The sequence below is a fragment of the Microcaecilia unicolor genome, chromosome 6 (assembly GCF_901765095.1).
Source record: "Microcaecilia unicolor chromosome 6, aMicUni1.1, whole genome shotgun sequence".
Classification (NCBI taxonomy): Eukaryota; Metazoa; Chordata; class Amphibia; order Gymnophiona; family Siphonopidae; genus Microcaecilia; species Microcaecilia unicolor.
The window spans coordinates 249,185,642-249,212,062 of NC_044036.1; the positions used below are offsets into that span (position 1 = coordinate 249,185,642).

Sequence of the window (26,421 nt, forward strand, 5' to 3'; positions counted from 1 at the left end):
TCATTTTCTTGGTGGCAGTTACTTCAGCTCGTAGGGTCAGTGAGCTTCAGGCCCTTGTAGCCCAGGCCCCTTACACCAAATTTCATCATAACAGAGTAGTCCTCCGCACTCACCCTAAGTTCCTGCCAAAGGTTGTGTCGGAGTTCCATCTGAACCAGTCAATTGTCTTGCCAACATTCTTTCCCTGTCCTCATTCCTGCCCTGCTGAACGTCAGCTGCACACTTTGGACTGCAAAAGAGCATTGGCCTTCTATCTGGAGCGGACACAGCCCCACAGACAGTCCGCCCAATTGTTTGTTTCTTTTGATCCCAATAGGAGGGGAGTGGCTGTAGGGAAACGCACCATTTCCAATTGTCTAGCAGATTGCATTTCCTTCACTTACGCCCAGGTGGGGCTGGCTCTTGAGGGTCATGTCACGGCTCATAATGTTAGAGCCATGGCTGCGTCGGTAGCCCACTTGAAGTCAGCCTCTATTGAAGAAATTTGCAAAGCTGCGACGTGGTCATCTGTCCACACATTCACATCTCATTACTGCCTGCAGCAGGATACCCGACGCGACAGTCGGTTCGGGCAGTCAGTTCTTCAGAACCTGTTTGGGCTTTAGGATCCAACTCCACCCCCCGAGGGCCCTGTTTGTTCTGTTCCAGGCTGCACTCTCAGTTAGTTGGTAAATTTTTTAGGTCAATCTCAGTTATGTCCTCGCCGTTGCGAGGCCCAATTGACCATGGTTGTTGTTTTGAGTGAGCCTGGGGGCTAGGGATACCCCATCAGTGAGAACAAGCAGCCTGCTTGTCCTCGGAGAAAGCGAATGCTACATACCTGTAGAAGGTATTCTCCGAGGACAGCAGGCTGATTGTTCTCACAAACCCGCCCGCCTCCCCTTTGGAGTTGTGTCTTCCCTTGAAGTGTATTGTCTTGCTACATACTGGACTGGCCGGCTCGAGCCGGTTTCGGGCGGGAAGACGGCCGCGCATGCGCACGAGGACTAGCAAAGGACTTTGCTAGAGAAGTTTCCGATTGGAGGGGCTGCCGTGGACGTCACCCATCAGTGAGAACAATCAGCCTGCTGTCCTCGGAGAATACCTTCTACAGGTATGTAGCATTCGCTTTTTGATCAATCTGTGGCTAGTACGCATTCGATGAATGGTGCTGGGGCTTAAGAGGTGATTTGTACTTCCCCTTTCAGGACAACCAGACAGTGGACCACATCATCAATACATGTCCACTCATATGTCTGCCTGGTGATCTTGAGGCTTTGAACACCACATTTGACTCTTCTGTCAGTTGGCTTAGTTGAGTGATAAGCAAATGCTTAAAAAAAGGTATTTATCTCCTTAATTTGCAGACTGCTTTTTCCAAAAGGAAGTCACAGAGACTACCACTGGGTATAGCAGCTCTTATAGCTGAGGAATTAGGAAGACTTTCCCACAACGTCCACATCCTTCTCTTGTTTCATGCAGTAATGCATCTGTAGTACTGAAAATCCCTTCAGACAATATACTTTTGTTTATAATTTCTATTAGACTAATAATGCACTCAAGCTTGCAAATGGTTTGAAAAACCAAAATCACAGTTTCACACTACCAGTGTGTGGTGTAGGGTACAGGTGTTACAAGAAATGATTTATCTTGGGGGAAAAGAGCTTGAGAGAGCACTCGCTACTGTTTATAATTTAAGAGCAGGTGCTGTATTTATAAGTTTTAGGATATTAATTTCTCTACCAATCACCAAAGGTGATAATTGCAATAAATTAAATAAATTAAGTATATATAAAAGATACCATATACTCAGAACACAAGGAGACCGTATTTTTAGCTTCAAAAAGGTTGATTTAATATACAATTGCACACGAGAGGTAGGTTTTAAGAGATCTTTACAGATAATCTGTGCATAAAATAGAACAAAGTAGCAGGTAGGTTAACTTACAAGTCCTTGTTACAAGCATGCTGTGGTCCAGCTGATTGATGAGCACATGTTCAGGAGCAAGGAGGGCTCCTGCAGTGAGTGGATTCCTGAGTTGCTTGCAGTTGAAGAGAATCTGAATCTTGGGGAAACAGCTTTTGCTTTTATATCTTGCAAGCTGCAGGAGGATATACCATGTGGATCTTTGTCCTGATTTCCTGGTTTCCACACGACCCTTGGGCATTTGCAAAGCATTGTGGTATCTTGGTCTCATGTCTGCACACGACCCCTAAGTCCTGGTCTCATGTCTTATGACATCACGAGACTTGCTGTCTGGATTTTGCTGGCAAATGGTCTTTTGATGTACAGGGCTTCCTGCTTGATTCTCTGGAGCAGATACACATTACAAGTCCTTCCTTTCTGCACATGTCTGAAAGCTGATGGGAGGGGCAGGTATACCTTTGACAAGCAAATGTCTTGTTTATGGTTTCCCCTGAGTTCTTTGTCTTCAATGGGGTATTCAGGTGCCCACCTTAGTCAAGCCTTTGTTAGGTGGGAGGGCAGAGGAAGCTATATATCTCTCTTTTGTCTTTGTTAAGTGTTTGTAATTAACTATCCCTGCTATCAAAAGTTCCCAGAAAAAGGGATGGGGAGAGAGGGGCTTGAAATGAAACTATTCTCTCTGCTGCAGTGTAAAAGCTGCACAAATATATTGGTCTATATATAATCCAGCAAATATGCTACATACTTCAGTAATAAACTGATACCATTACACAGGAATCAATTGTCACCCGCAATTACATATAAATCATTCAACATATGAAGTGGACAAAAAAAGGGGGATTCAGTAGCGCCACCCAGCCAGCCCAAGATAATTGGACTATAAGGCGTGGGCCCAGCACAGCATCATCTAGCCCCCTAAAAAAACTCCACACTGTTAAATGTCCAAAATATCAAAAATGGACTTGAAATGTCCTGAGGGTTAACAATGGATAAATTCCTGTATCTGAACAGTTGAGATCACAGGATATATATTAATTTTTCTCCAAGGACAAGCAAGCTGCTTGTTCTCACGACTGGGTTGACGTCCACGGCAGCCCCCACCAACCGGAAGAAAACTTTGCGGGCAGTCCCGCACGCAGGGCACGCCCACCGTGCATGCGCAACCGTCTTCCCATCCGTGCGCGACCGTTCCCGCTCAGTTTTTTTCGATTCCGCGCTGGAGAGAGACGTGTTATCGTCTCTCTCTCTGTCAGCCCCGGAAACTGGATCACGGCCTAGCCGCGGGTTTTTTCTCCTTCGCGTACGCGTTCGCGTATCTCCTTTTTGATTGTTTAAAAAAAAAAAAAAGAAGAACGAACTGTGTCCTTGTCGTTCTGAGTCGCGAGGGCGCTTCGCGGTAGTTTTCTTTTTCGGGCGTGCTTTTCACCTCCACCATCAACGACTTTGACTTCGCCGACGCGATTTTTCCGTCGATGTCCTCGAAGGTCCCGAGCGGATTCAAGAAGTGTGGTCGGTGCGGCCGGCAGATCTCTCAAACCGATACCCACGCTTGGTGCCTCCAGTGCCTCGGCCCGGAGCATAATACCAAGACGTGCACCTTGTGTCTCAGCTTAAGGAAGCGGACACAGGTGGCGAGGCAAGTTCTTCGGGACCATCTTTTCGGAACTTGCGCCGGCCCTTCGACGTCAACGTCAATGGCATTGGTGTCGACGGCTGGGTCTTTGGTACCAGTACCGATATCGACGAAATCGGCGCCGACTGTGGCACCGACCCCAGGAGTACAGGTACCGTTGGCCCGCTGGCCTGCCGGTGATGGCGGGGGTGAGCGGCCGCGCGGGCAGTCGGCCTGGCCACTCCCTCTACCCAGGGCCATCGGGACCGAACCCTGTCGGATCCGATTCCTCGAGGCCGGGGGGTTCTACCTCCTCTTCATCTCTGCCGCCGAGCGCCGATGACGGGCACCGAAAGAAAACCAAGAAGCACCGTCATCGGTCGCCCACGGCGCACGGAACTGCCAGCTCCGGCACCTCGAGGGAGGACTTGACGCTGAGGAAGTGGCAGTGCCGAGAGGAGCGTTCCCCCTCGGTTGAAGAGATGTCGCTGCGCCAGTCCGCGGGTGCTTTGGTACCGTCTCCTGGACCTGAGCAGCTTCCGACACCCACATCGGCCCCCCTGCCTTTCCCGACAGCGGGCCTGGACGAGTGCCTCCGAGCCATCCTTCCGGGGATTGTGGAAGGGCTGATGCGCCAGCCTCTGCCGGCACCGGGGGTGCTTGCGCCCCAGCGTGCTCTAGCCCGATGCCGAGGCCTTCGAAGCCGACGCTGCTTGCGGCGCCGGTGTCGACCGCCACGCAGGTGGAGTCCCCGTCGATGGAGGGAGCTTCATCCCCGCTGGCGCGGGAGTACACCACTCGACGCCATCACCGAGGATGTGGTTCCTCGCAGTCGAGACGGGCCCGGTTGAGGTCTGAGCTGCAAGAGCTCATGTCCGACACCGAGGAAGAGGCCTCGTGGGGGGAGGAGGAGGACCCCAGATATTTCTCCTCAGAGGAGTCTGTGGGCCTTCCCTCCGACCCCACTCCGTCACCGGAGAGGAAGCTCTCGCCCCCTGAGAGCCTCTCCTTTGCCTCCTTCGTCAGGGATATGTCTATTTGCATTCCCTTTCCCGTGGTCTCTGTGGATGAGCCGAGGGCTGAGATGCTCGAGATCCTCGACTATCCATCACCACCTAGAGAGTCTTCCACGGTGCCGTTGCACAATGTCCTCAAAGAGACACTGCTTCGGAACTGGCTGAAGCCATTATCTAACCCCACCATCCCCAAGAAAGCGGAGTCCCAATACAGGATCCACTCTGACCCAGAGTTGATGCGGCCTCAATTGCCTCATGACTCGGCGGTTGTAGACTCTGCTCTCAAGAGGGCACGGAGTTCGAGGGATACCGCCTCGACGCCCCCTGGCGGGAGTCTCGCACTCTGGACTTGTTTGTGAGGAAGGCCTACCAATCTTCCATGCTCGTGACCCGCATCCAATCATACCAGCTCTACACGAGCATTCACATGCGGAACAATGTGAGGCAACTGGCGGACCTGGTCGACAAGCTCCCTCCGCAGCAGTCCAGGCCTTTTCAGGAGGTGGTCAGGCAGCTGAAGGCGTGCAGAAAGTTCCTGACCAGTGGTATCTATGACACCTGTGATGTGGCATCCCAATCTGCGGCCCAAGGTATAGTGATGCGCAGACTCTCCTGGCTGCGTGCCTCTGACCTGGACAACCGCACCCAGCAACGACTGGCGGATGTCCCTTGCCGGGGGGATAACATTTTCGGCGAGAAGGTCGAGCAGTTGGTGGACCAACTACACCAGCGGGAAACCGCTCTCGACAAGTTCTCCCACCGGGCGCCTTCAGCATCCACCTCTGCAGGTGGACGTTTTTCCCGGGCCCGGCAGGCTGCTCCCTACGCCTACAACAAGCGTAGGTACACCCAGCCGGACCGAAGGTCTCCTCAGGCACAGGGACATTCCCAGCGCGCTCATTCCCGTCAACAGCTTGCGCCTAAGCAGCCCCCTGCGCCTCCACAGCAAAAGCCGGGGACGGCCTTTTGACTGGATCCATGGGAACATAGCCGCCATCAAAGTGTCCATGCCGGACGGCCTGCCGGTCGGAGGGAGGTTGAAAGCTTTTCACCAAAGGTGGCCTCTGATAACCTCCAACCAGTGGGTTCTCCAAATAGTGCGGTGCGGATACACCCTGAATTTGGCCTCCACTCCACCAAATTGCCCTCCGGGAGCCCAATCCTTCAGCTCCCATCACAGGCAGGTGCTTGCAGAGGAACTCTCCGCCCTTCTCAGCGCCAATGCGGTCGAGCCCGTGCCACCCGGGCAGGAAGGGCAGGGATTCTATTCCAGGTACTTCCTTGTGGAAAAGAAAACAGGGGGGATGCGCCCCATCTTAGACCTGAGAGGCCTGAACAAATACCTGGTCAAAGAGAAGTTCAGGATGCTTTCCTTGGGCACCCTTCTACCAATGATTCAGAAAGACGATTGGCTATGTTCCCTGGATTTAAAGGACGCTTACACTCACATCCCGATACTGCCAGCTCACAGACAGTATCTCCGATTCCGTCTTGGGACACGGCACTTTCAGTATTGTGTGCTGCCCTTTGGGCTCGCTTCTGCACCACGGGTGTTCACGAAGTGTCTCGTGGTGGTTGCGGCGTATCTACGCAAGCTGGGAGTGCACATGTTCCCGTATCTCGACGATTGGCTGGTCAAGAGCACCTCAGAGGCAGGAGCTCTTCAGTCCATGCAGTGCAGTGTCCACCTTCTGGAGCTGCTGGGGTTTGTGATAAATTACCCGAAGTCCCACCTCCAGCCAGTCCAATCTCTGGAATTCATAGGAGCGCTGCTGAATTCTCAGACGGCTCAGGCCTTTCTTCCCGAAGCAAGGGCGCAGAACCTTCTATCCCTTGCCTCTCAGACCAGAGTGTCTCAGCAGGTCACAGCTCGGCAGATGTTGTATCTCCTGGGTCATATGGCCTCCACGGTTCATGTGACTCCCATGGCTCGCCTTCACATGAGACCTACTCAATGGACCCTAGCTTCCCAGTGGTGTCAAGCTACCGGGAATCTAGAAGATGTCATCCGTCTGTCCATCAGTTGCTGCAATTCGCTGCACTGGTGGACCATTCGGACCAATTTGACCCTGGGACGTCCATTCCAAATTCCGCAGCCCACGAAAGTGCTGACGACGGATGCATCTCGCCTGGGGTGGGGAGCCCATGTCGATGGACTCCACACCCAGGGACTGTGGTCCCTCCAGGAACAAGATCTTCAGATCAACCTCCTGGAGCTCCGAGCGGTTTGGAACGCGCTGAAGGCCTTCAGAGATCAGCTGTCCTACCAAATCATCCAAATTCGGACAGACAATCAGGTTGCAATGTATTACATCAACAAGCAGGGGGGCACTGGATCTCGCCCCCTGTGTCAGGAAGCCGTCGGGATGTGGCATTGGGCTTGCCAGTTCGGCATGCTTCTCCAAGCCACATACCTGGCAGGCGTAAACAACAGTCTAGCCGACAGACTGAGCAGAGTCATGCAACCGCACGAGTGGTCGCTTCATTCCAGAGTGGTACGCAAGATCTTCCGAGAGTGGGGCACTACTTCGGTGGACCTTTTCGCCTCTCAGACCAACCACAAGCTGCCACTCTTCTGTTCCAGACTACAGGCACACGGCAGACTGGCGTCGGATGCCTTTCTCCTCCATTGGGGGACCGGCCTCCTGTATGCTTATCCTCCCATACCTTTGGTGGGGAAGACCTTACTGAAGCTCAAGCAAGACCGGCACCATGATTCTGATAGCGCCTTTTTGGCCCCGTCAGATCTGGTTCCCTCTACTTCTGGAGTTGTCCTCCGAAGAACCGTGGAGATTGGAGTGTTTTCCGACTCTCATTTCGCAGAACGACGGAGGGCTTCTGCACCCCAACCTTAAGTCTCTGGCTCTCACAGCCTGGATTTTGAGGGCGTAGACTTTGCTTCGTTGGGTCTGTCCGAGGGTGTCTCATGTGTCTTGCTTGCCTCTAGAAAGGATTCCACTAAAAAGAGTTACTTTTTCAAGTGGAGGAGGTTTGTCGTTTGGTGTGAGAGCAAGGCCCTAGAACCTCGCTCCTGTCCTGCACAGAACCTGCTTCAATACCTTCTGCACTTATCAGAGTCTGGCCTCAAGACCAACTCAGTAAGGAATCACCTTAGTGCGATTAGTGCTTACCATCATCGTGTAGAGGGTAAAGCCATCTCTGGAGAGCCTTTAGTCATTCGATTCATGAGAGGCTTGCTTTTGTCAAGGCCCCCTGTCAAGCCTCCTGCAGTGTCATGGGATCTCAACGTCGTCCTCACCTAGCTGATGAAACCTCCTTTTGAGCCACTGAATTCCTGCCATCTGAAGTACTTGGAAGGTCATTTTCTTGGTGGCAGTTACTTCAGCTCGTAGAGTCAGTGAGCTTCAAGCCCTGGTAGCTCATGCTCCGTATAACCAAATTTCATCATAACAGGGTAGTACTTCGCACTCACCCTAAGTTCCTGCCAAAGGTGGTGTCGGAGTTCCATCTTAACCAGTCAATTGTCTTGCCAACATTCTTTCCCAGACCACATACCTGCCCTGCTGAACGTCAGTTGCACACATTGGACTGCAAGCGAGCGTTGGCCTTCTATCTGGAGCGGACACAGCCCCACAGACAGTCCGCCCAATTGTTTATTTCTTTCGACCCCAATAGGAAAGGGGTCGCTGTCGGGAAACGCACCATCTCCAATTGGCTAGCAGATTGCATTTCCTTCACTTACGTCCAGGCTGGGCTGGCTCTTGAGGGTCATGTCACGGCTCATAGTGTTAGAGCCATGGCAGCGTCAGTGGCCCACTTGAAGTCAGCCACTATTGAAGAGATTTGCAAGGCTGCATCGTGGTCATCTGTCCACACATTCACATCACATTACTGCCTTCAGCAGGATACCCGACGCGACAGTCGGTTCGGGCAGTTGGTGCTGCAGAATCTGTTTGGGGTTTGAATCCAACTCCACCCTCCAGAACCCGATTTTCTTCTGTCCAGGCTGCACTCTCAGTTAGTTGTTCTTCGTAGGTCAATTTCTGTTATGCCCTCGCCGTTGCGAGGTTCAATTGACCTGGGTTCTTGTTTTGAGTGAGCCTGAGAGCTAGGGATACCCCAGTCGTGAGAACAAGCAGCCTGCTTGTCCTCGGAGAAAGCGAATGATACATACCTGTAGCAGGTGTTCTCCGAGGACAGCAGGCTGATTGTTCTCACCTACCCTCCCTCCTCTCCTATGGAGTTGTGTTTACTCATTCCTTTGCTTGTCATTCAATGAGCGGGAACGGTCGCACACGGGCGGGAAGACGGCCGCGCATGCACGGTGGGCGTGCCCTGCGTGCGGGGCTGCCCGCGAAGTTTTCTTCCGGTTGGTGGGGGCTGCTGTGGACATCAACCCAGTCATGAGAACAATCAGCCTGCTGTCCTCAGAGAACACCTGCTACAGGTATGTATCATTCGCTTTACTGCTTTACAATCTGCTGCTATGATGAAGCTACCGATTACTTATCTTGACTCCCAATGTAATGGTGTCATTCAAACGATCTGTAGCTGAACTATCTTGGATTATCTTGCCGGATGATCTTGATAGATTATTTTGGATTATGCCAAAAGATAGAATATTCTACATCATTTATGAAAAGGCAATTACTACTACTACTACTACTTAACATTTCTAGAGCGCTACTAGGGTTACGCAGCGCTGTACAAAATAAACAAAGAAGGGCAGTCCCTGCTCAAAGGAGCTTACAATCTAAAGAATGAAATGTCAAGTTGGGGCAGTGTAGATTTCCTGGGTAGAGGTGTAGAGGTTAGGTGCCGAAGGCGACATTGAAGAGGTGGGCTTTAAGCAGAGATTTGAAGATGAGCAGGGAGGGGGCCTGGCGTATGGGCTCGGGGTGAGGCGTGGGGTGAGGCGAGGCAGAAAGGGCGGAACCTGGAGTTGGCGGTGGTGGAGAAGGGTACTGAGAGGAGGGATTTGTCTTGAGAGCGGAGGTTACGGGTAGGAACGTAAGGGGAGATGAGGGTTGAGAGGTAAGGAGGGGCTGCAGATCGAGAATATTTGTAGGTTAGTAGCAGAAGCTTGAATTGAATGCGGTACCTGATCGGAAGCCAATGAAGTGACTTGAGGAGAGGGGTGATATGAGTGTATCGGTTCAGGTGGAAGATAAGACGTGCAGCAGAGTTCGGAACGGACTGGAGGGGGGATAGGTGGCTAAGTGGGAGACCAGTGAGGATTAGGTTGCAGTAGTCAAGGCGAGAGGTAACGAGAGAGTGGATGAGAGTTCGGGTGGTGTGCTCAGAGAGGAAAGGGCAGATTTTGCTAATGTTATAGAGGAAGAAGCGACAGGTCTTGGCTATCTGCTGGATATGCGCAGAGGAGAGGGAGGAGTCGAAGATGACACCAAGGTTGCGGGCAGATGAGACGGGGACGATGAGGGTGTTATCAACCGAAATAGAGAGTGGAGGTAGAGGAGAAGCGGGTTTGGGTGGGAAGACAAGAAGTTCGGTCTTGGCCATGTTCAGTTTCAGGTGGCGGTTGGACATCCAGGCAGCAGTGTCGGATAAGCAGGCCGATACTTTGGCCTGGGTTTCCGCAGTGATGTCAGGTGTGGAGAGATAAAGCTGGGTGTCGTCAGCATAAAGATGATACTGGAAGCCATGAGATGAGATCAGGGAGCCCAGGGAAGAGGTGTAGATAGAGAAAAGAAGGGGTCCAAGGACAGAACCCTGAGGGACTCCTACAGAGAGCGGGATAGGGGTGGAGGAAGAACCATGAGAGTGTACTCTGAAGGTACGATGGGAGAGATAAGAGGAGAACCAGGAGAGGACAGAGCCCTGGAACCCAAAAGAGGACAGTGTGTCAAGAAGTAAGTTGTGATTGACAGTGTCAAAGGCGGCAGATAGGTCGAGGAGAATGAGGATGGAGTAATGACCTTTGGATTTTGCGAGGAATAGGTCATTACAGACTTTGGATAGTGCCGTTTCTGTCGAGTGAAGTGGGCGAAAGCCAGATTGAAGCGGATCGAGGATGGTATGAGAGGCGAGAAAATGAATGCAACGGCTGTGAACGGCGCGTTCAAGTATTTTGGAGAGGAAGGGTAGGAGGGAGATGGGGCGGTAGTTGGAGGGACAGGTAGGGTCAAGTGAAGGTTTTTTGAGGAGAGGTGTGACAACAGCATGCTTGAAGGTGTCAGGGACAGTTGCGGTGGAGAGAGAGAGGTTGAGGATATGACAGATGGGGGGGGGTGATAGTAGGAGAGATGGTGATAAGTAAGTTGGTGGGGATGGGGTCTGAGGAACAGGTGGTGCATTTCGAGGAGGAGAGAAGATGGGCGGTTTCCTTTTCGGTGATATCAGGAAAAGAGGAGAAGGAGGCCTGGGTTGATTGGTTGAGGGAGTGGGTTATAGGATGAAGAGGAGGAGAAGGTTCAGTGGTGAATTCGAGGTTGATGATCTGGACCTTGTCGCGGAAGTAGTCAGCCAGTGATTGAGGAGAGAGTGAGGTGGGGTGGGAGCGGAGGGCACTTTGAGGAGGGAGTTGAGGGTGGCGAAGAGACGACGAGGGTTAGAGCTGAGGGAATTAGTCAAATGAGTGTAGTAGTCCAGTTTGGCGAGGAATAGGGAGGACTGGAAGGAGGATAGCATGAATTTGTAGTGAATGAAGTCAGTATGGGTGCGAGATTTCCTCCAGAGGCGTTCAGCCGATCGGGAGCAGGAGCGAAGGTAACGGGTGCAAGGGTTAAGCCAGGGCTGGGGATTAGTGCGCCTTGTGGGACGGGAAACAAATGGTGCAAGGGTGTCTAGGGCGGAGGAGAGAGTGGCATTGTAATTGGAAACAGCCTTGTCAACAGACTCGGAGGACGTGATGGATGGGTGGAGATCAGAGATAGTAGCGGATAAGGTGGGCGGGTCAACAGCCTGGAGATTCCTGGAGGTAGTGGTTAGTGTTGTGCGGGACTGAGAGGGAGGGTGATGAAGTGTGAATGTGATCAGGTGATGGTCAGAAATGGGAAGAGCAGAGACGCAGAGATTAGAGGGCGAGCAGGTAGAAGAAAGGACGAGATCAAGACAGTGACCAGATTTGTGAGTAGGAGTGGTGGAGCTCAGTTGGAGGTTGAAGGAGGAGGTTAGGGTGAGGAATTGAGAAGCGTATGAGTCGGATGGGTTATCAGTGTGTATGTTGAAGTCACCAAAAATGAGGGATGGGGATGAGGGCTCAAGAAAAACGGAGAGCCAGGCATCGAAGTCAGTAAGGAAGGAAGGGAGGGACTTATCAGGGGAGTGGCAGTGGGTAGAATAGACGGATGGAATGGACTTCAAAGGATGAGAAGCAGTGAGACTGTGGTAGGAGGAGGGGTTGAAAACTGCAGGAGGGTGAAAGTAGTAGGCCAACTCCGCCACCGCGGCTAGCTGTGCGGGGCGAATGGGAGAAAAGGTAGCCTCCGTGGCAGAGGGCTGCGACTGAGGCAGAGTCGTCGGAGGTGAGCCAGGTTTCGTTAGGGCGAGCAGATGGAGGGAATGGGAGATGAAGAGATCATGGGTGAAGGTAAGTTTGTTGCAGATTGAGTGGGCATTCCACAGGGCACATGAGAAGGGGAGGGAGGAAGAGGGGAATGGAGATGAGATTGGAGATATCGCGGGAACGCTTGCATAGATGAGACGAGGACAAGGACATGTGTGGTGTTTCAAGGTCATAGGTGGTCTCAGAGGAACACTTAATCCAGATTAAGAAATCAAGTATAGTTTCAGAGGAGGGAAATAAGGAATGTTCTGGGAGAATGCATTGTTTCCTTATACACAGAAGACTGATATTTTAGAATGGGGGACTGAAAAACCCACAGGAGGCCCATAAACAAGTTTGGATTATTTGAATAATAGCAGTTCAAAGACTACTAATTTTACCTCCATTATATTATAAGATTGTGTTTTATAGCTCAAAGTTGTGTCCTTATTTGAGTGTTAGTCTAACTAAATTGGAAGTTCTTTTATTTTGAAATATCTAGAAGGAAGCAATGTATGAAACCTAATCATCCAGTAGTGGTTATTGTAACATTAGGGATATAATGTAGGATATTGCATTAGGAATTCTGTGTTCTCATTTGGTAGAGTACAATACTCATACATTTTATGTTTTTTTTTTTTTTTAATAAGTATATTCCAAAGTGCTGCACAATTCCTTTGTGAAATAGATCAGAATATTCACCAGATGCTAGAGACAGAGTGAAAAGAATGACTGAGCGCATTTAAACAGACTTGAGGGCAATGGTTGAAAAAGTAGGATTTTTAATTATGATGAGAACCGGCTAATCTTAGAGAATAGGAAGGCTTTTAGATATTTTAGGGGCAGAGGGGCAGAGGAAGGAAAACGTTTTCCAGCAACAGCTGAAAGGTTAGAGGGTTCAGTGTAGACAGTACAGGAATAGCAGGAGTACTTTGAAGACATAAGTACATAAGTATTGCCATACTGGGAAAGACCAAAGGTCCATTGAGCCCAGCATCCTGTTTCCAACAGTGGCCAATCCAGGTCACAAATACCCAGCAAGATCCCAAAAATGTACAAAACATTTTATACTGCTTATCCCAGAAATAGTGGATTGTCCCAAGTCCATTTAATAACGATCTATGGACTTTTCCTTTAGGAAGCCGTCCAAACCTTTTTTAAATTCCGCTAAGCTAACCACATTTACCACATTCTCTGGCAATGAATTCCAGAGTTTAATTACATGTTGAGTGAAGAAAAATTTTCTCAGATTCGTTTTAAATTTAATACATTGTAGCTTCATCGCATGCCCCCTAGTCCTAGTATTTTTGGAAAGCGTGAACAGACGTTTCACATCTACCCGTTCAACTCCACTCATTATTTTATAGACCTCTATCATATCTCCCCTCAGCCGCCTTTTCTCCAAGCTGAAGAGCCCTAGCCGCTTTAGCCTTTTCTCATAGGGAAGTCATCCCATCACCTTTATCATTTTCGTCGCCCTTCTCTGCACCTTTTCTAATTCCACTATATCTTTTTTGAGATGTGGCGACCAGAATTGAATACAATATTGGAGGTGCGGTCGCATTATGGAGCGATACAAAGGCATTCTAACGTCCTCATTTTTGTTTTCCATTCCTTTCCTAATAATACCTAACATTCTATTTGCTTTCTTAGCCGCAGCAGCACACTGAGCAGAAGGTTTCAACGTATCATCAACGACGACACCTAGATCCCTTTCTTGGTCCGTGACTCCTAACGTGGAACCTTGCATGACGTAGCTATAATTCGGGTTCCTCTTTCCCACATGCATCACTTTGCACTTGCTCACATTAAACGTCATCTGCCATTTAGTCTCCCAGTCTCGTAATCTCCTCTTGTAATTTTTCACAATCCTCCCACGATTTAACAACTTTGAATAACTTTGGAGGCATATTTTCAAAGCACTTAGCCTTCCAAAGTTCCATAGAAACTTATGGAACTTTGGAAGGCTAAGTGCTTTGAAAATATGCCTCAAATTTGTGTCATCAGCAAATTTAATTACCTCACTAGTGATTCCCAGCTCTAGGTCATTTATAAATATGTTAAAAAACAGTGGTCCCAGCACAGAGCCCTGGGGAACCCCACTAACTACCCTTCTCCATTGAGAATACTGACCATTTAACCCTACTCTCTGTTTTCTATCGTTTAACCAGTTTTTAATCCATAATAGAACACTACCTCCTATCCCATGACTCTCCAATTTCCTTTGGAGTCTTTTATGAGGTACTTTGTCTAACGCCTTCTGAAAATCCAGGTACACAATATCAACCGGCTCCCCTTTATCCACATGTTTGTTCACCCCTTCAAAGAAATGTAGTAGATTTGTGAGGCAAGATTTCCCTTCACTAAATCGATGTTGACTTTCTCTCATTAATCCATGCTTTTGAATGTGCTCTGTAATTTTGTTCTTAATAATAGTCTCTACAAGCAGAGCAACATAAGGTTTACATTTTTGTTTGTGTATTTTGTTATCTTAAAGTGGTGATAATGATTAGCAAAAAAATGTTTCCTTTTTGTTCATGCCATGAAAGGTTCTTGGCTTTGGACTTGGACTAAAGCCCTTAACTATTTCTTCAGATTATTAACTGGCAGAAAATTCTCTTTTTGCTGTTTTGGTTTATTTTTTGGCTAGTATTTTTCTTTGTGTGATATTCTTTTGATGTTTACTAATCAGATTATTTAAGAGACAGGCAGAGCTTCGGAGTCTCAATGCGTGGATGAGACAATGGTGCAGGGAGGAGGGTTTTAGATTTGTTAGGAACTAGGCAACATTCTGGGGAAGGGGGAGCCTATTCCAAAAGGATGGGCTCCACCTTAACCAGGGTGGGACCAGGGTGCTGGCATCGGCATTTAAAAAGGAGATAGAGCAGCTTTTAAACTAGAAATGAGGGCGAAGGCCGACAGTCGCTCAAAAGCGCATGGTTTGGGATAAGGTATCTTTCAAAGATATCACCAGAACAGGAAAGATAGGGTATCCTGATAGTGAGGTTGCAAAAGAGACCGTAATAGATCAGGTGTCCCTAAATAAAAAAATAAAAATCAGACAAAAGATTGCAAATTAGTACTGTCAAGTACTAAGCATGATGTAAATAGGAGCAACAAACACAGTTTGAAATGTCTATATGCGAATGCCAGAAGCCTAAGAAATAAGATGGGAGAGTTAGAATATATTGCACTAAATGAAAAATTAGATATAATAGGCATCTCTGAGACCTGGTGGAAATAGGCTAACCAGTGGGACATTGTCATACTGAGGTACAAATTATATCGTAGTGATAGGGTGGATCGAATTGGTGGAGGAGTAGCGTATATTAACGAGAGCCTTGAATCAAATAGATTGAAAATTCTGCAGGAAACAAAACACTTCTTGGAATCACTGTGGATTGAAATTCCACATGTAAAGGGGAAAAGGATAATGTTAGGAGTGTATTACCGTCCGCCTGGCTAGGATGAACAGACAGATGCAGAAATGTTAAAGGAAATTAGGGACGCAAACAAACTGGGCAACAAAATAATAATGGGTGATTTCAATTACCCTGATATTGACTGGGTAAATGTAACATCGGGACACGCTAGGGAGGTAAAATTCCTTGATGAAATCAAGGACAGCTTTATGGAGCAGCTGGTACAGGAACCGACGAGAGAAGGAAAAATTCTAGACCTAGTCTTTAGTGGAGCACATTATCTGGTGCGGGAGGTAATGGTGCTGGGGCCACTTGATAACAGTGATCATAATATGATCGGATTTGATATTAGCTTTGAAGTAAGTATACATAAAAAATCAAATACGTTAGCGTTTAACTTTAAAAAAGGAGACTATTGTAAAATGAGAAGAATGGTGAAAAGAAAACTTAGAGGAGCGACTGTGAGGGTCAAAAATTTACATCAGGCGTGGATGCTGTTCAAAAACACCATCCTGGAAGCCCAGGCCAAATATATACCGTGTATTAAAAAAGGAGGATGGAGGACCAAAGGACAGCCGGCGTGGTTAAATAGTGAGGTGAAGGAAGCTATTAGAGCTAAAAGAAAATCCTTCAGAAAATGGAAGAAGGAACCGACTGAAAATAATAAGAAACGACATAAGGAATGTCAAGTTAAATGCAAAGCGCTGATAAGGAAAGCTAAGAGGGACTTTGAAAAAAAGATTGCGTTGGAGGCAAAAACACATAGTAAAACATTTTTTAGATATATTAAAAGCAGGAAGCCGGCAAAAGAATCAGTTGGATCGCTAGAAGACCGAGGAGTAGAAGAGGCGATCAGGGAAGACAAAGCCATAGCGGAGAGATTAAATTAATTCTTTGCTTCGATCTTCACCGAGGAAGATTTGGGTGGGATACCAGTGCCGGAAATGTTATTTGAAGCTGATGAGTCAGAGAAACTTGATGAATTTTCTGTAAAACTGGAGGATGTAATGGGGCAGTTCTACAAACTGAAGAGTAGCAAATCTCCTGGACTGGATGCAGTGGCGTACCAAGGGGGGGGCGTCTGCCCTGCATGAACTGAAAAGAGGAAATCGCTTTGCTGACGTCGGGCCTTCCCTCGCTTGTTGTCCCGCCCTCTTTTGAGGTAACTTCCTATTTCCTCGAGGGCGGGACAACAAGCCAGGGAAGGCCCGACGTCAGCAAAGCGATTTCCTCTTTTCAGTTCATGCAGGGCAGACGCGAGGCGCTGCCTGCATCGCTGCACGGATTAAAAAAAAAAAACAGGGTGGTGGCTTTAGGGTGAAGAGGGCTCAGGCCTCTCGACGGAGGGGGGGCTCAGAGGGGAGAGGGGGGGCTCAGAGGGGAGAAGAGGATTGGTGAGGGTGCTCAAAGGGACGAAGGGGATTGGGGAGGGTGGGGGAGCTCAGAGGGGAGAAGGGGATTGGGGAGGGTGCTCAGAGGGGAGAAGGGGATTGGGGAGGGTGGGGGTGCTCATAGGGGAGAAGGGGATTGGGTAGAAGGATTGGGGAGCTCAGAGGGGAGAAGGGGATTGGTGAGGGTGCTCAGAGGGAAGAAGGGGATTGGGGAGGGTGGGGGTGGTCATAGGGGAGAAGGGGATTGGGGAGGGGAGTAATCATAGGGGAGAAGGGGTCTGGGGTTCTGACAAGGGGGCAGGAGGGAGAATGGGTCCATGCCTGGGGCAGGTGGGAGAATGGGTCTGGGGCTGAAAAGGGGGGATGAACAGACAGATTGGTGGATGAAGGGGGCTGGAACTGGGGGCTGAAAAGGAGGGTATTTGGGATAAGGGGGCTAGTACTGGAACTGGGGGCTGAAACGGGGCAGGGGCTGAAACTGGGGGCTTTAAAGGGGACAGGGAGAACTGGCTGGGGCTGAAGCTCGGGACTGATGGGAGAAAAGGGCTGGGGACTGGTGGGATAGTGGGGCTGAAAAGGGGGGCAGGTGGGAGATGTGGGCTGGGTCTGGAACTAGGGGCAGGTGGAATAAGGGGGCTGAAAAGAGGGGGCAGAGAGAGAGGGGACAGACCCTGGATGGAAGTGGGGAGCGTGAGGGAGGGCAGACCTTGGATAGATGGGAGAGGGAGGGCAGACCTTGGATAGATGGGAGAGGGAGGGCAGACGGATTGAAGGGGCAGAGAGAAAGGGCAGATGGTGGGTGGAAGGGGGAGAGAGAAAGAGGGCAGACTGGGGTACGTGGTGGATAGAAGGGGCAGAGATAGAGGGCAGATGTGGATGGAAGGGAGAGAGAGAGATGGCAGACTGGGGCAGATGGTGGATGGAAGGGGCAGAAATAGAGGGCAGATGTGGATAGAAGGGAGAGAGAGGGCAGACAGTGGATGGAAGGGGCAGAGAGAGGGCAGACACTGGATGGAAGGGACATTAGAGAGGGCAGACACTGGATGGCAGAGAGTGAGCGAAGACATGCTGGATGGAAGGAAGACAGTGAAAAGAAGATGAGGAAAGCAGAAACCAGAGACAACAAACTGTAAATATATATTTTAATTATTTTGCTTTAGGATATAGTATTGTAGCTGTGTTAATAAATGTTTATAAGTAGAACATGTAAATAAGGTCATCTTTTTATTGGACTAATTTTAATACATTTTGACTTGACTTTCAGAGAACAAAACCCCCTTCAGGATAGGATAATGTAACAGCACTATACTGTATTGACCTGAGGAAGGAGATTTTGGCCTCTGAAAGCTAAATGTATTAGTCCAATAAAATGATATTATTTGTTTTATTTCTATTTGTTAATTTGTAAAGTGGTGTTTGGTATTTGTTAGTTTTTTCAAATTTACATCTGCTGTCTTTATATTTTGCATAGTACTAGGGGACGTTTTCTGTTTCTGTGGTGTTGCATTGTATGCAGAGTCTGGCATCTTGGGGGTTCAGTTTAATTTTTGTCTAAATAGAAAGTTTAAATATTACTACATATTCTATAGTGGATTAGGGTGTATCTGTGTTTGTGAAAAAGACATGGCTTTCAGTTGGCATTGACTGTGCAGGATCGACGATCTGTATTATTCTGTCTGGTTTCGTTTTACAATAGGTGAATTGATGTTCTAGTGCTCACTGTAGTATTTAAGATGCTTTCCTTTTCCTTGTGTGACTCGTAGAAATTACTGCTTATGGTATGGTAGAATTGCTCTATAGGTCCTGATGTTTTGTATTCTCGGTATGCCTAGTACTGGATTTGGGGGGGGGTGTTAAAAAATGACCGGCCCCGGGTGTCAGCTACCCTAGGTACGCCACTGACCGGATGGTATTCATCCCAGAGTACAGATAGAACTGAAAAATGAGCTTGCAGAGCTATTGTTAGAAATATGTAATTTATCCTTAAAATCGAGCGTGGTACGGGAAGATTGGAGGGTGGCCAGTGTAACGCCGATTTTTAAAAAAGGTTCCAGAGCAGATCTGGGAAATTGTAGACCGGTGAGTCTGATGTCTGTGCCGGGCAAAATGGTAGAGACTATTATAAAGAACAAAATTACAGAGCCTATTCAAAAGCATGGGACAAAGTCAACATGGATTTATTGAAGGGAAATCTTGCCTCACCAATCTACTACATTTCTTTGAAGGAGTGAACAAACATGTGGATAAAGGGAAGCCGGTTGATATTGTGTACCTGGATTTTCAGAAGGCGTTTGACAAAGTACCTCATGAAAGACTCCAGAGGAAATTGGAGAGTCATGGGATAGGAGGAAGTGTTCTATTGTGGATTTAAAACTTGTTAAAAGATAGAAAACAGAGAGTAGGGTTAAATGGTCAGTATTCTCAATAGAGAAGGGTAGTTAGTGGGGTTCCCCAGGGGTCTGTGCTCGGACCGCTGCTTTTTAACATATTTATAAATGACCTAGAGATGGGAGAAACTAGTGAGGTAATTAAAATTGCTGATGACACAAAGTTATTCAAAGTCGTTAAATCGTGGGAGGATTGTGAAAAACTACAAGAGGACTCTACGAGACTGGGAGACTGGGTGTCTAAATGGCAGATGACGTTTAATGTGAGCAAGTGCAAAGTGATGCTTGTGGGAAAGAGGAACCCGACTTGTAGCTATCAAGCTCATTTTCAAAGCACTTAGCCTCCCAAAGTTCCATAGAAACCTATGGAACTTAGCCTCCCAAAGTGCTTTGAAAATATGCCTCTATGTCATGCAAGGTTCCACGTTAGGAGTCACGGACCAAGAAAGGGATCTAGGTGTCGTCTTTGATGATACGTTGAAACCTTCTGCTCAGTGTGCTGCTGCGGCTAAAAAAGCAAATAGAATGTTAGGTATTATTAGGAAAGGAATGGAAAACAAAAATGAGGATGTTATAATGCTTTTGTATCGCTCCATAATGCGACCACACCTCGAATATTGTGTTCAATTCTGGTCACCACATCTCAAAAAAGATATAGTGGAATTAGAAAAGGTGCAGAGAAGGGTGACGAAAATGATAAAGGGGATGGGACGACTTCCCTATGAGGAAAGGCTAAAGCGGCTAGGGCTCTTCACCTTAGAGAAAAGGCGGCTGAGGGGAGATATGATAGAGGCCTATAAAATAATGATTTGAGTTGAACGGGTAGATGTGAAGCATCTCTTCACGCTTTCCAAAAATACTAGGACTAGGGGGCATACGATGAAGCTACAATGTAGTAAATTTAAAACGAATCTGAGAAACATTTTCTTCACTTAACGTGTAATTAAACTCTGGAATTCGTTGCCAGAGAATGTGGTAAAGGCGGTTAGCGGAATTTAAAAAAGGTTTGGACGGCTTCCTAAAGGAAAAGTCCATAGACCGTTATTAAATGGACTTGGGAAAATCCACTATTTCTGGGATAAGCAGTATAAAATGTTTTGTACATTTTTGGGATCTTGCTGGATATTTGTGACCTGGATTGGCCACTGTTGGAAACAGGATGCTGGGCTGGATGGGCCTTTGGTCTTTCCCAGTATGGCATGTACTTATTAGATTGCTTATGTCAGAGAATAACTCATAATCATGTTCTCCTCACTTCTTCTCATGCCTCTGTCACTTAATTTTGCTGCTCTTAATTTCTTCAGGGTGCATTCATGGAGTGTCAGCCTGAAGGCAGCATCTCACATCGGTTCCATAAGGCCTGTGCCTCTCACGTCAACAACCAGACTTTCTGCCCGCACTGTGGGGAGAGGGCCACAAAGTCCAAAGAAGTGACGATAGCAAAAGCAGATACTACCTCCATGGTGTCGCTGATACATGAGCAGTTAAAACCAAGCACTTCAGAAGGAAGTGCTGACACTACAACAGGAAGGTAGGTTTTCACTTCATTGCTTCTCCAGTCAGTTAATATGATTTGTATTCCTACTTGGTACTGAACAGAAGAGTGATTGTAACAGGTTTTAGTGAATAAAAACGTTGTGTGGTATTAAAGATTTGGAAACAGCCAGCAAATCTCAAATATATGGGAAATTTATTTATTTGGATTTTGCTCACACCTTTTTCAGTAGTAGCTTAGGGTGAGTTACATTCAGGTACACTGGATATTTCTCTGTCCCAGGAGGGCTCACAATCTAAGTTTGTACCTGAGGCAATGGAGGGTTAAGTGACTTGCCCAAGATCACAAGGAGCAGCAGCGGGATTTGAACCAGCCACCTCTGGATTGCAAGACCGGTGCTCTAACCACTGGGCTTCTCCTCCATTCCAGTGTGTGTGAAATCTTTCACCCCTGTGGTCTACAATCAAAAGGTTGCAAAGAGACAGTTAAGAGCATAACTTTATTTCATATTTTTTCCTTAGGTGTCATTTTCCTCCTGTCCTTTAGACTTTCATCTCAGTTGGAACAGATTTTACACCACCTACTTGGAGTTTTCTCCTGTTTTATAACTCCCTCGCCCACCCAACTTTGCCCTACTGTTCCAGTGACTGCTGTTGGCCAGAGACCACAGAATGCAGCTCACTTCGAAACCCTGGTAGGGGTGCACCCTAGGCCTTGTCAGTAGCTGTCAACATTGAGTTGTTCCCAGCTGACTTAGAGAGTGAGCAAGATGCCAAGCTCGAGAGTGGAACCCTGGTTTTCCATATGGCAGCATACAGCATTTCCCTGAACTGGCCACCTTTATTCCATATTTAAAAGCCACACTAAGCCTGAAAAAAGAGGTGGGCATGATAAAATCAAAAGTCCCATTGACATTTCACACTCATCAGCATTTTTTCAAGAGGTCCAACCTCCTCCTCCTTGTAAGTGTTCCTCGTTTGATTGATTGTAGAGTTCAGGAAGGTGCTTCTAAACTATACTAGTGAGTGATGACCTCTTTCTCCGAGGACAAGCAGGCTGTTAGTGTTCTCACATCTGGCTGACGTTATCCAATAGAGCCTGATGTTGACACTACCTAGTGTATACAGACAGTAGAAAATTCCAGCACCATCCTATCGCACACGCGTCTGTGCCTTCCCGCCCTACGCATGAGCGCAGGTTCCTCAGTCTGTTTTTATCTGCCGAGCTGAGAGGTCATGTCTTCATGGTCTCTCTTTGGCGTGTATTAACAGTTACTTTTTCAGTGCCTTCCTTTGCATTTTTTGTCCCTTAATTTGTCTCATTTTCTTTATAGTTTTTATTTTCAGTATCTTTCCCCTTTATTTTATTAGGTTTTTTGGCTTTAAAAGATGTGCCCAATGTAATCGGTTGATTACTGACATGGACCTGTACAATTGGTACTACAGGAGCCTTGGGCCTGATCTTCAGCCTGTTTCTTGACCTCTTTGTTTACAGGTGCAGCGAGGACGCAGAGGGCATGTCAGGTCCAGCAGGAGAAACATTTTGGCTTACCAGTGAGAGTGCAGTAGCATCGAGGAGGTCTTCACCTTCCTCGATTTGAGGCGCTGATACTAGGACCTTGGGACCGGTCAGCATCGGACCCGACACTGAGGATGTGTATGAGTTTGACATCCTCATTGATTTATTTATTTGTTGCATTTGTACCCCACATTTTCCCACCTATTTGCAGGCTCAATATGGCTTACATAGTATCGTAAAGGCGTTCGCCAATTCCGGCATGAACAAATACAAAGTGATGTTGTGGCAGAATAAAGATCATGTGTAACAGACACATTAGGGAATCGTAAGGGGGAATTGTAAGTGGCTCTCCAGTCCCCGTAACCTGCCAAGGGGACTGCAATGCTAGGCATTGAGGGTAGTCAAAGAAGAATAAGCATCAGTCCCCATTGAAACATGGTGCCAGGAGCACCAGGGCATTGGCATCGCTGGCATCCGACAAGCACCAACACTAAGAGGATAGCTTCCCCCTCTGTGGTGGAGGTGCCGGTGCGGCAGTCTGGGCAGCCAGGTTCCCACTTCTGGTTCAACGCTGGCTGTTTCTCAAGCTGTATCTGAACAAGCTCCCCTGCCTTTGCCGATGCCTGCCCTCGATGAGCGGTATCATGCTAGTGTAGATGTTTCAGCATGCACGCCGCTCATGCATCAAAAGGGCACTTGTGCCAGTATGATTGAGCCTCAACTTCTGCCTAATGCCCCAAGTCTGCCTGTGGAGCGGTCTTCGACTCCAGTGCCTCTACAGGTGTTGGCATCGACCCATGCTGTACTGCTCTCTACATCGGGGGAGGAAGCTTCCCCAGAGTCTGAGGGTAGTGCTGTACCTTGGCGACCTTTGGGGCGTGGGCATGGTTCTATTGAGCTGGGGCAGGCACAGACTCATTTTTCTCATCTGGAATATTGCGAGGAGTCAGATGTGGACCGCTCATGGGAACCAGATGAAGATCCACATTACTTCTCGGAGGAGTCATGTGGAGCCCCATCTCCACACCTCAAGAGATGAGTAAATATCCATCTGAAAGTCTCTCATTCACAGGTTTTATGAAGGAGATGGCTTCGGTCATCCCACTTAAATTGGAGACGGAGGAAGAGCCTAAGGAGGAAATGTTATCTGTCCTGGACTATGAATCTCCTTCTAAGGAAGGGGTTACAGTTCCTTTGCACTGACAAAGAATTGGGAATCTCCCCTCTCAGTGCATGTTGCACCAAAAGAGATGGATACTCAGTATTGTATTCAGAAAGCTCCTGGACTCAAGAGGGTGCAATTGCCTTATCGCTCTCTGGTGGTCGAATCTATTCTCAATGAGCCAGAAGTTCCAGAACTCATGCCTCAGTTTCCCCAGGTAGAGAGTCCCTGATTCATTTGGGAGAAACGTTTATCAGGCCTTGATGCTCATTAACCGCATCCAGTCCTACCAGCTTTACACGAGCATATACTTAATCTTTGGTGCGCAGTACACTCAGTCTCACGGACTCACTCCCTCAGGATCAGGCCAAGGAGCTTCGACAGTTGGCCAGCAAGCAGTTGAGTGCAGAAAATATCTGACCAGGGGCTCAAATGATACTTTTGATATTGAGTCCAGACTGTCTGCCTTGGGTGTAGGGATGTGCAGACTGTCATGGCTGCGTGTCTTAGACATGGAACCAGCGGTTCAGGAGAGGTTAGCAGACATACTGTGCAGAGGAGATAATCTTTTTGGGGACAAGATTGAGGAGGTCGCAGACCTCATCAAGAAACATACTGACACCATTCAGTCCCTCTCTCAGCAGCCTCCAGCTTTGTCCTCCTCTGCTAGGAGGTTTTCGACTGGGCCTAGGCGGCAAACCTATTACTCTCAAAGGCGTAGGTTTCCTCCGTCTTCCCACTCTACCCAGCAGCCCCAGCTCCAGTGCTCCCAGCCTCATCTGTCCCATCCCCAGAACATAGTAACATAGTAGGTAACGGCAGAAAATGACCTGTACAGTCCATCCAGTTTGCCCAACAAGATAAACTCATATGTGCTACTTTATATGTATACATGACCTTGATTTGTATCTGCCATTTTCAGGGCACAGACCGTAGAAGTCTGCCCAGCACTAGCCCCGCCTCCTAACCACCGGTGCTGCAACCCAATCTCTGCTAAGCTTCTTAGGATCCATTTCTTCTGAACAGGATTCATTTATGTTTAGCTGGATCCCCAGCCAAAGCAAGGGACGAGCTTTTGACTGGCTCCAGGAGAGCATAGCCACTATGCAAGCAACTGTCCCAGATGGCCTACCGGTAGGAGGGAGGGATTCTTCAGATAGTCTGCCTTGGTTACGCACTTCATTGGTGACGGAAACCACCAAATTCCCCACTGATGGTGTTGTCACTCAGCTCTCAGCACCAGATTGTACTTGTGGAGGAAATCTCTGCCCTTCTGCAGACCAATGCGTCAAACCTGTGCCATCCAGCGAAGAAGGGAAGGGATTCTATTTTGGGTGCTTCCTTGTACAAAGGAGACTGGGGGGGGGGGAGGGGGGATTTTATCCCATCCTAGACCTAAGGGCTCTGAACAGATTCCTGGTTAAAGAAATGTTCAAGATGATTTCCCTGGGCACCCTTCTCCCCATGATTCAGGAACAAGATTGGCTATGCTCTCTCGACTAAAGATGCCTATACCCACGTTTTGATGCTTCCCAGTCACAAGAAGTATCTGAGATTTTGAGTAGGGAAACACCATTACCAGTATCACATTCTGCCTCTTGGCCTTGCGTCAGCTCCCAGGGTCTTCAACACATAAATAAATAAATAGTCACAGCATCACTATGCATACTGGGAATTTTATGTGTCTCCCTACCTGATTGGTTGACTGGTCAAGAGCACATTGTAGGAAGGAGCGCAAGAGTCAGTAGAAAACTACTTGGGTGCTGGAGCTCCTAGGGTTCATCATAAACTACCCCAAGTCCCATCTTCTCCCAACTCAGAGATTGGAATACATAGGAGCCCTGCTGGATATGGTGGAAGCTTGGGTCTTTCTGCCCTGGCGAGAGCAGATATTTTGATAGTTCTTGTCTTATAGGTCCATAGTAGCAGGCAGGTCACAGCTCGGTAGATGTTGAGATTGCTAGACCACATGGCCTCCACAGTGCATGTCACTCCCATGGCTCACCTCCATTTGAGAGATGTCCGATGGACTCTGGCTTCCCAGTGGTTTCAAGCTACAGGGAACCTAGCAATGTCATCCAAGTCCCATCATAGCTTGTTCAGTCCCTCCTCTGGTGGGCAGTTCACCCAATTTGACTGTGGGACTCCCATTCCAAATTCCACCTCCTGAAAAGATGGCGACAACAGACGCATCCAATTTGAGATAGGAAACTCATATGGATGAGTTTCACACCCAGGGAGTGTGGTCTGCTCAGGAGACAGATCTCTACATCATTCTGGAGCTAAGGACTATTTGGAACAATCTGAAGGCTTTCAGAGATTGGCTACAGAACCAAACTATTCTCATCCACAGCAATAATCAGGTTGCAATGTATTATGTGAACAAGCAGAGGGGTACAGGATCTTACCTCTTGTGTCAGGAGGTGATATGGATGTGGCAGTGGGCCCTCCTTCACGGGATGATACTACGAACAACGTACCTGGTTGGCAAGGACAACAGCCTGGCGGACAGACTGAGCAGTGTAATGCAACCTTGTCACGAAATTCCCAGCCACCTGCCTGGGGTTACCCCGCGGCCACTTAGAGGGTCTATCCCCAGCACAGCTCGGGTTTGTCTGCAGCTGCCACCTGTACTCTACACTAGCACCCTCCTTCCACTGACTGGGTCCCAACCACCTCTGGTTGAGTCTCCCGCTCTCAAATTATCCCCAGTGATTTCTAGGTTACTGGAGCCACACTCCCAGTGGTCCCACTGTTCCTAGAAAGCACTCACAGTCCCAAACACAAACCATCAGGATTCATTATCAGTCCAGGCTGAGAGGCAATAAACTGAAAATTGTTTATTGTCTTAAGTAGAGAGGTGTGGTAGCCGTGTTAGTCCACTTTTAGAGATAATCAATAGAAATCAAACAAAATAAAACATGGAAAAGAAAATAAGATGATACCTTTTTTATTGGACATAACTTAATACATTTCTTGATTAGCTTTCGAAGGTTGCCCTTCTTCGTCAGATCGGAAATAAGCAAATGTGGAAGATGACAGTATAT

At 48.1% G+C, this 26,421-nt stretch overlaps 1 protein-coding gene across 11 annotated transcripts in view; it reads left to right on the forward strand.

The window, feature by feature from the left end:
* The window catches only part of EHMT1 (euchromatic histone lysine methyltransferase 1), a 698,071-nt gene that overhangs the window by 383,128 nt on the left and 288,522 nt on the right, over positions 1-26,421 (forward strand). For all 11 annotated transcript variants that reach the window (XM_030207091.1, XM_030207089.1, XM_030207095.1 and 8 more), the window contains one exon: positions 20,504-20,730. In XM_030207091.1, coding sequence (XP_030062951.1) covers positions 20,504-20,730 — 227 coding nt within the window. The remainder of the gene's footprint in view (positions 1-20,503; positions 20,731-26,421) is intronic.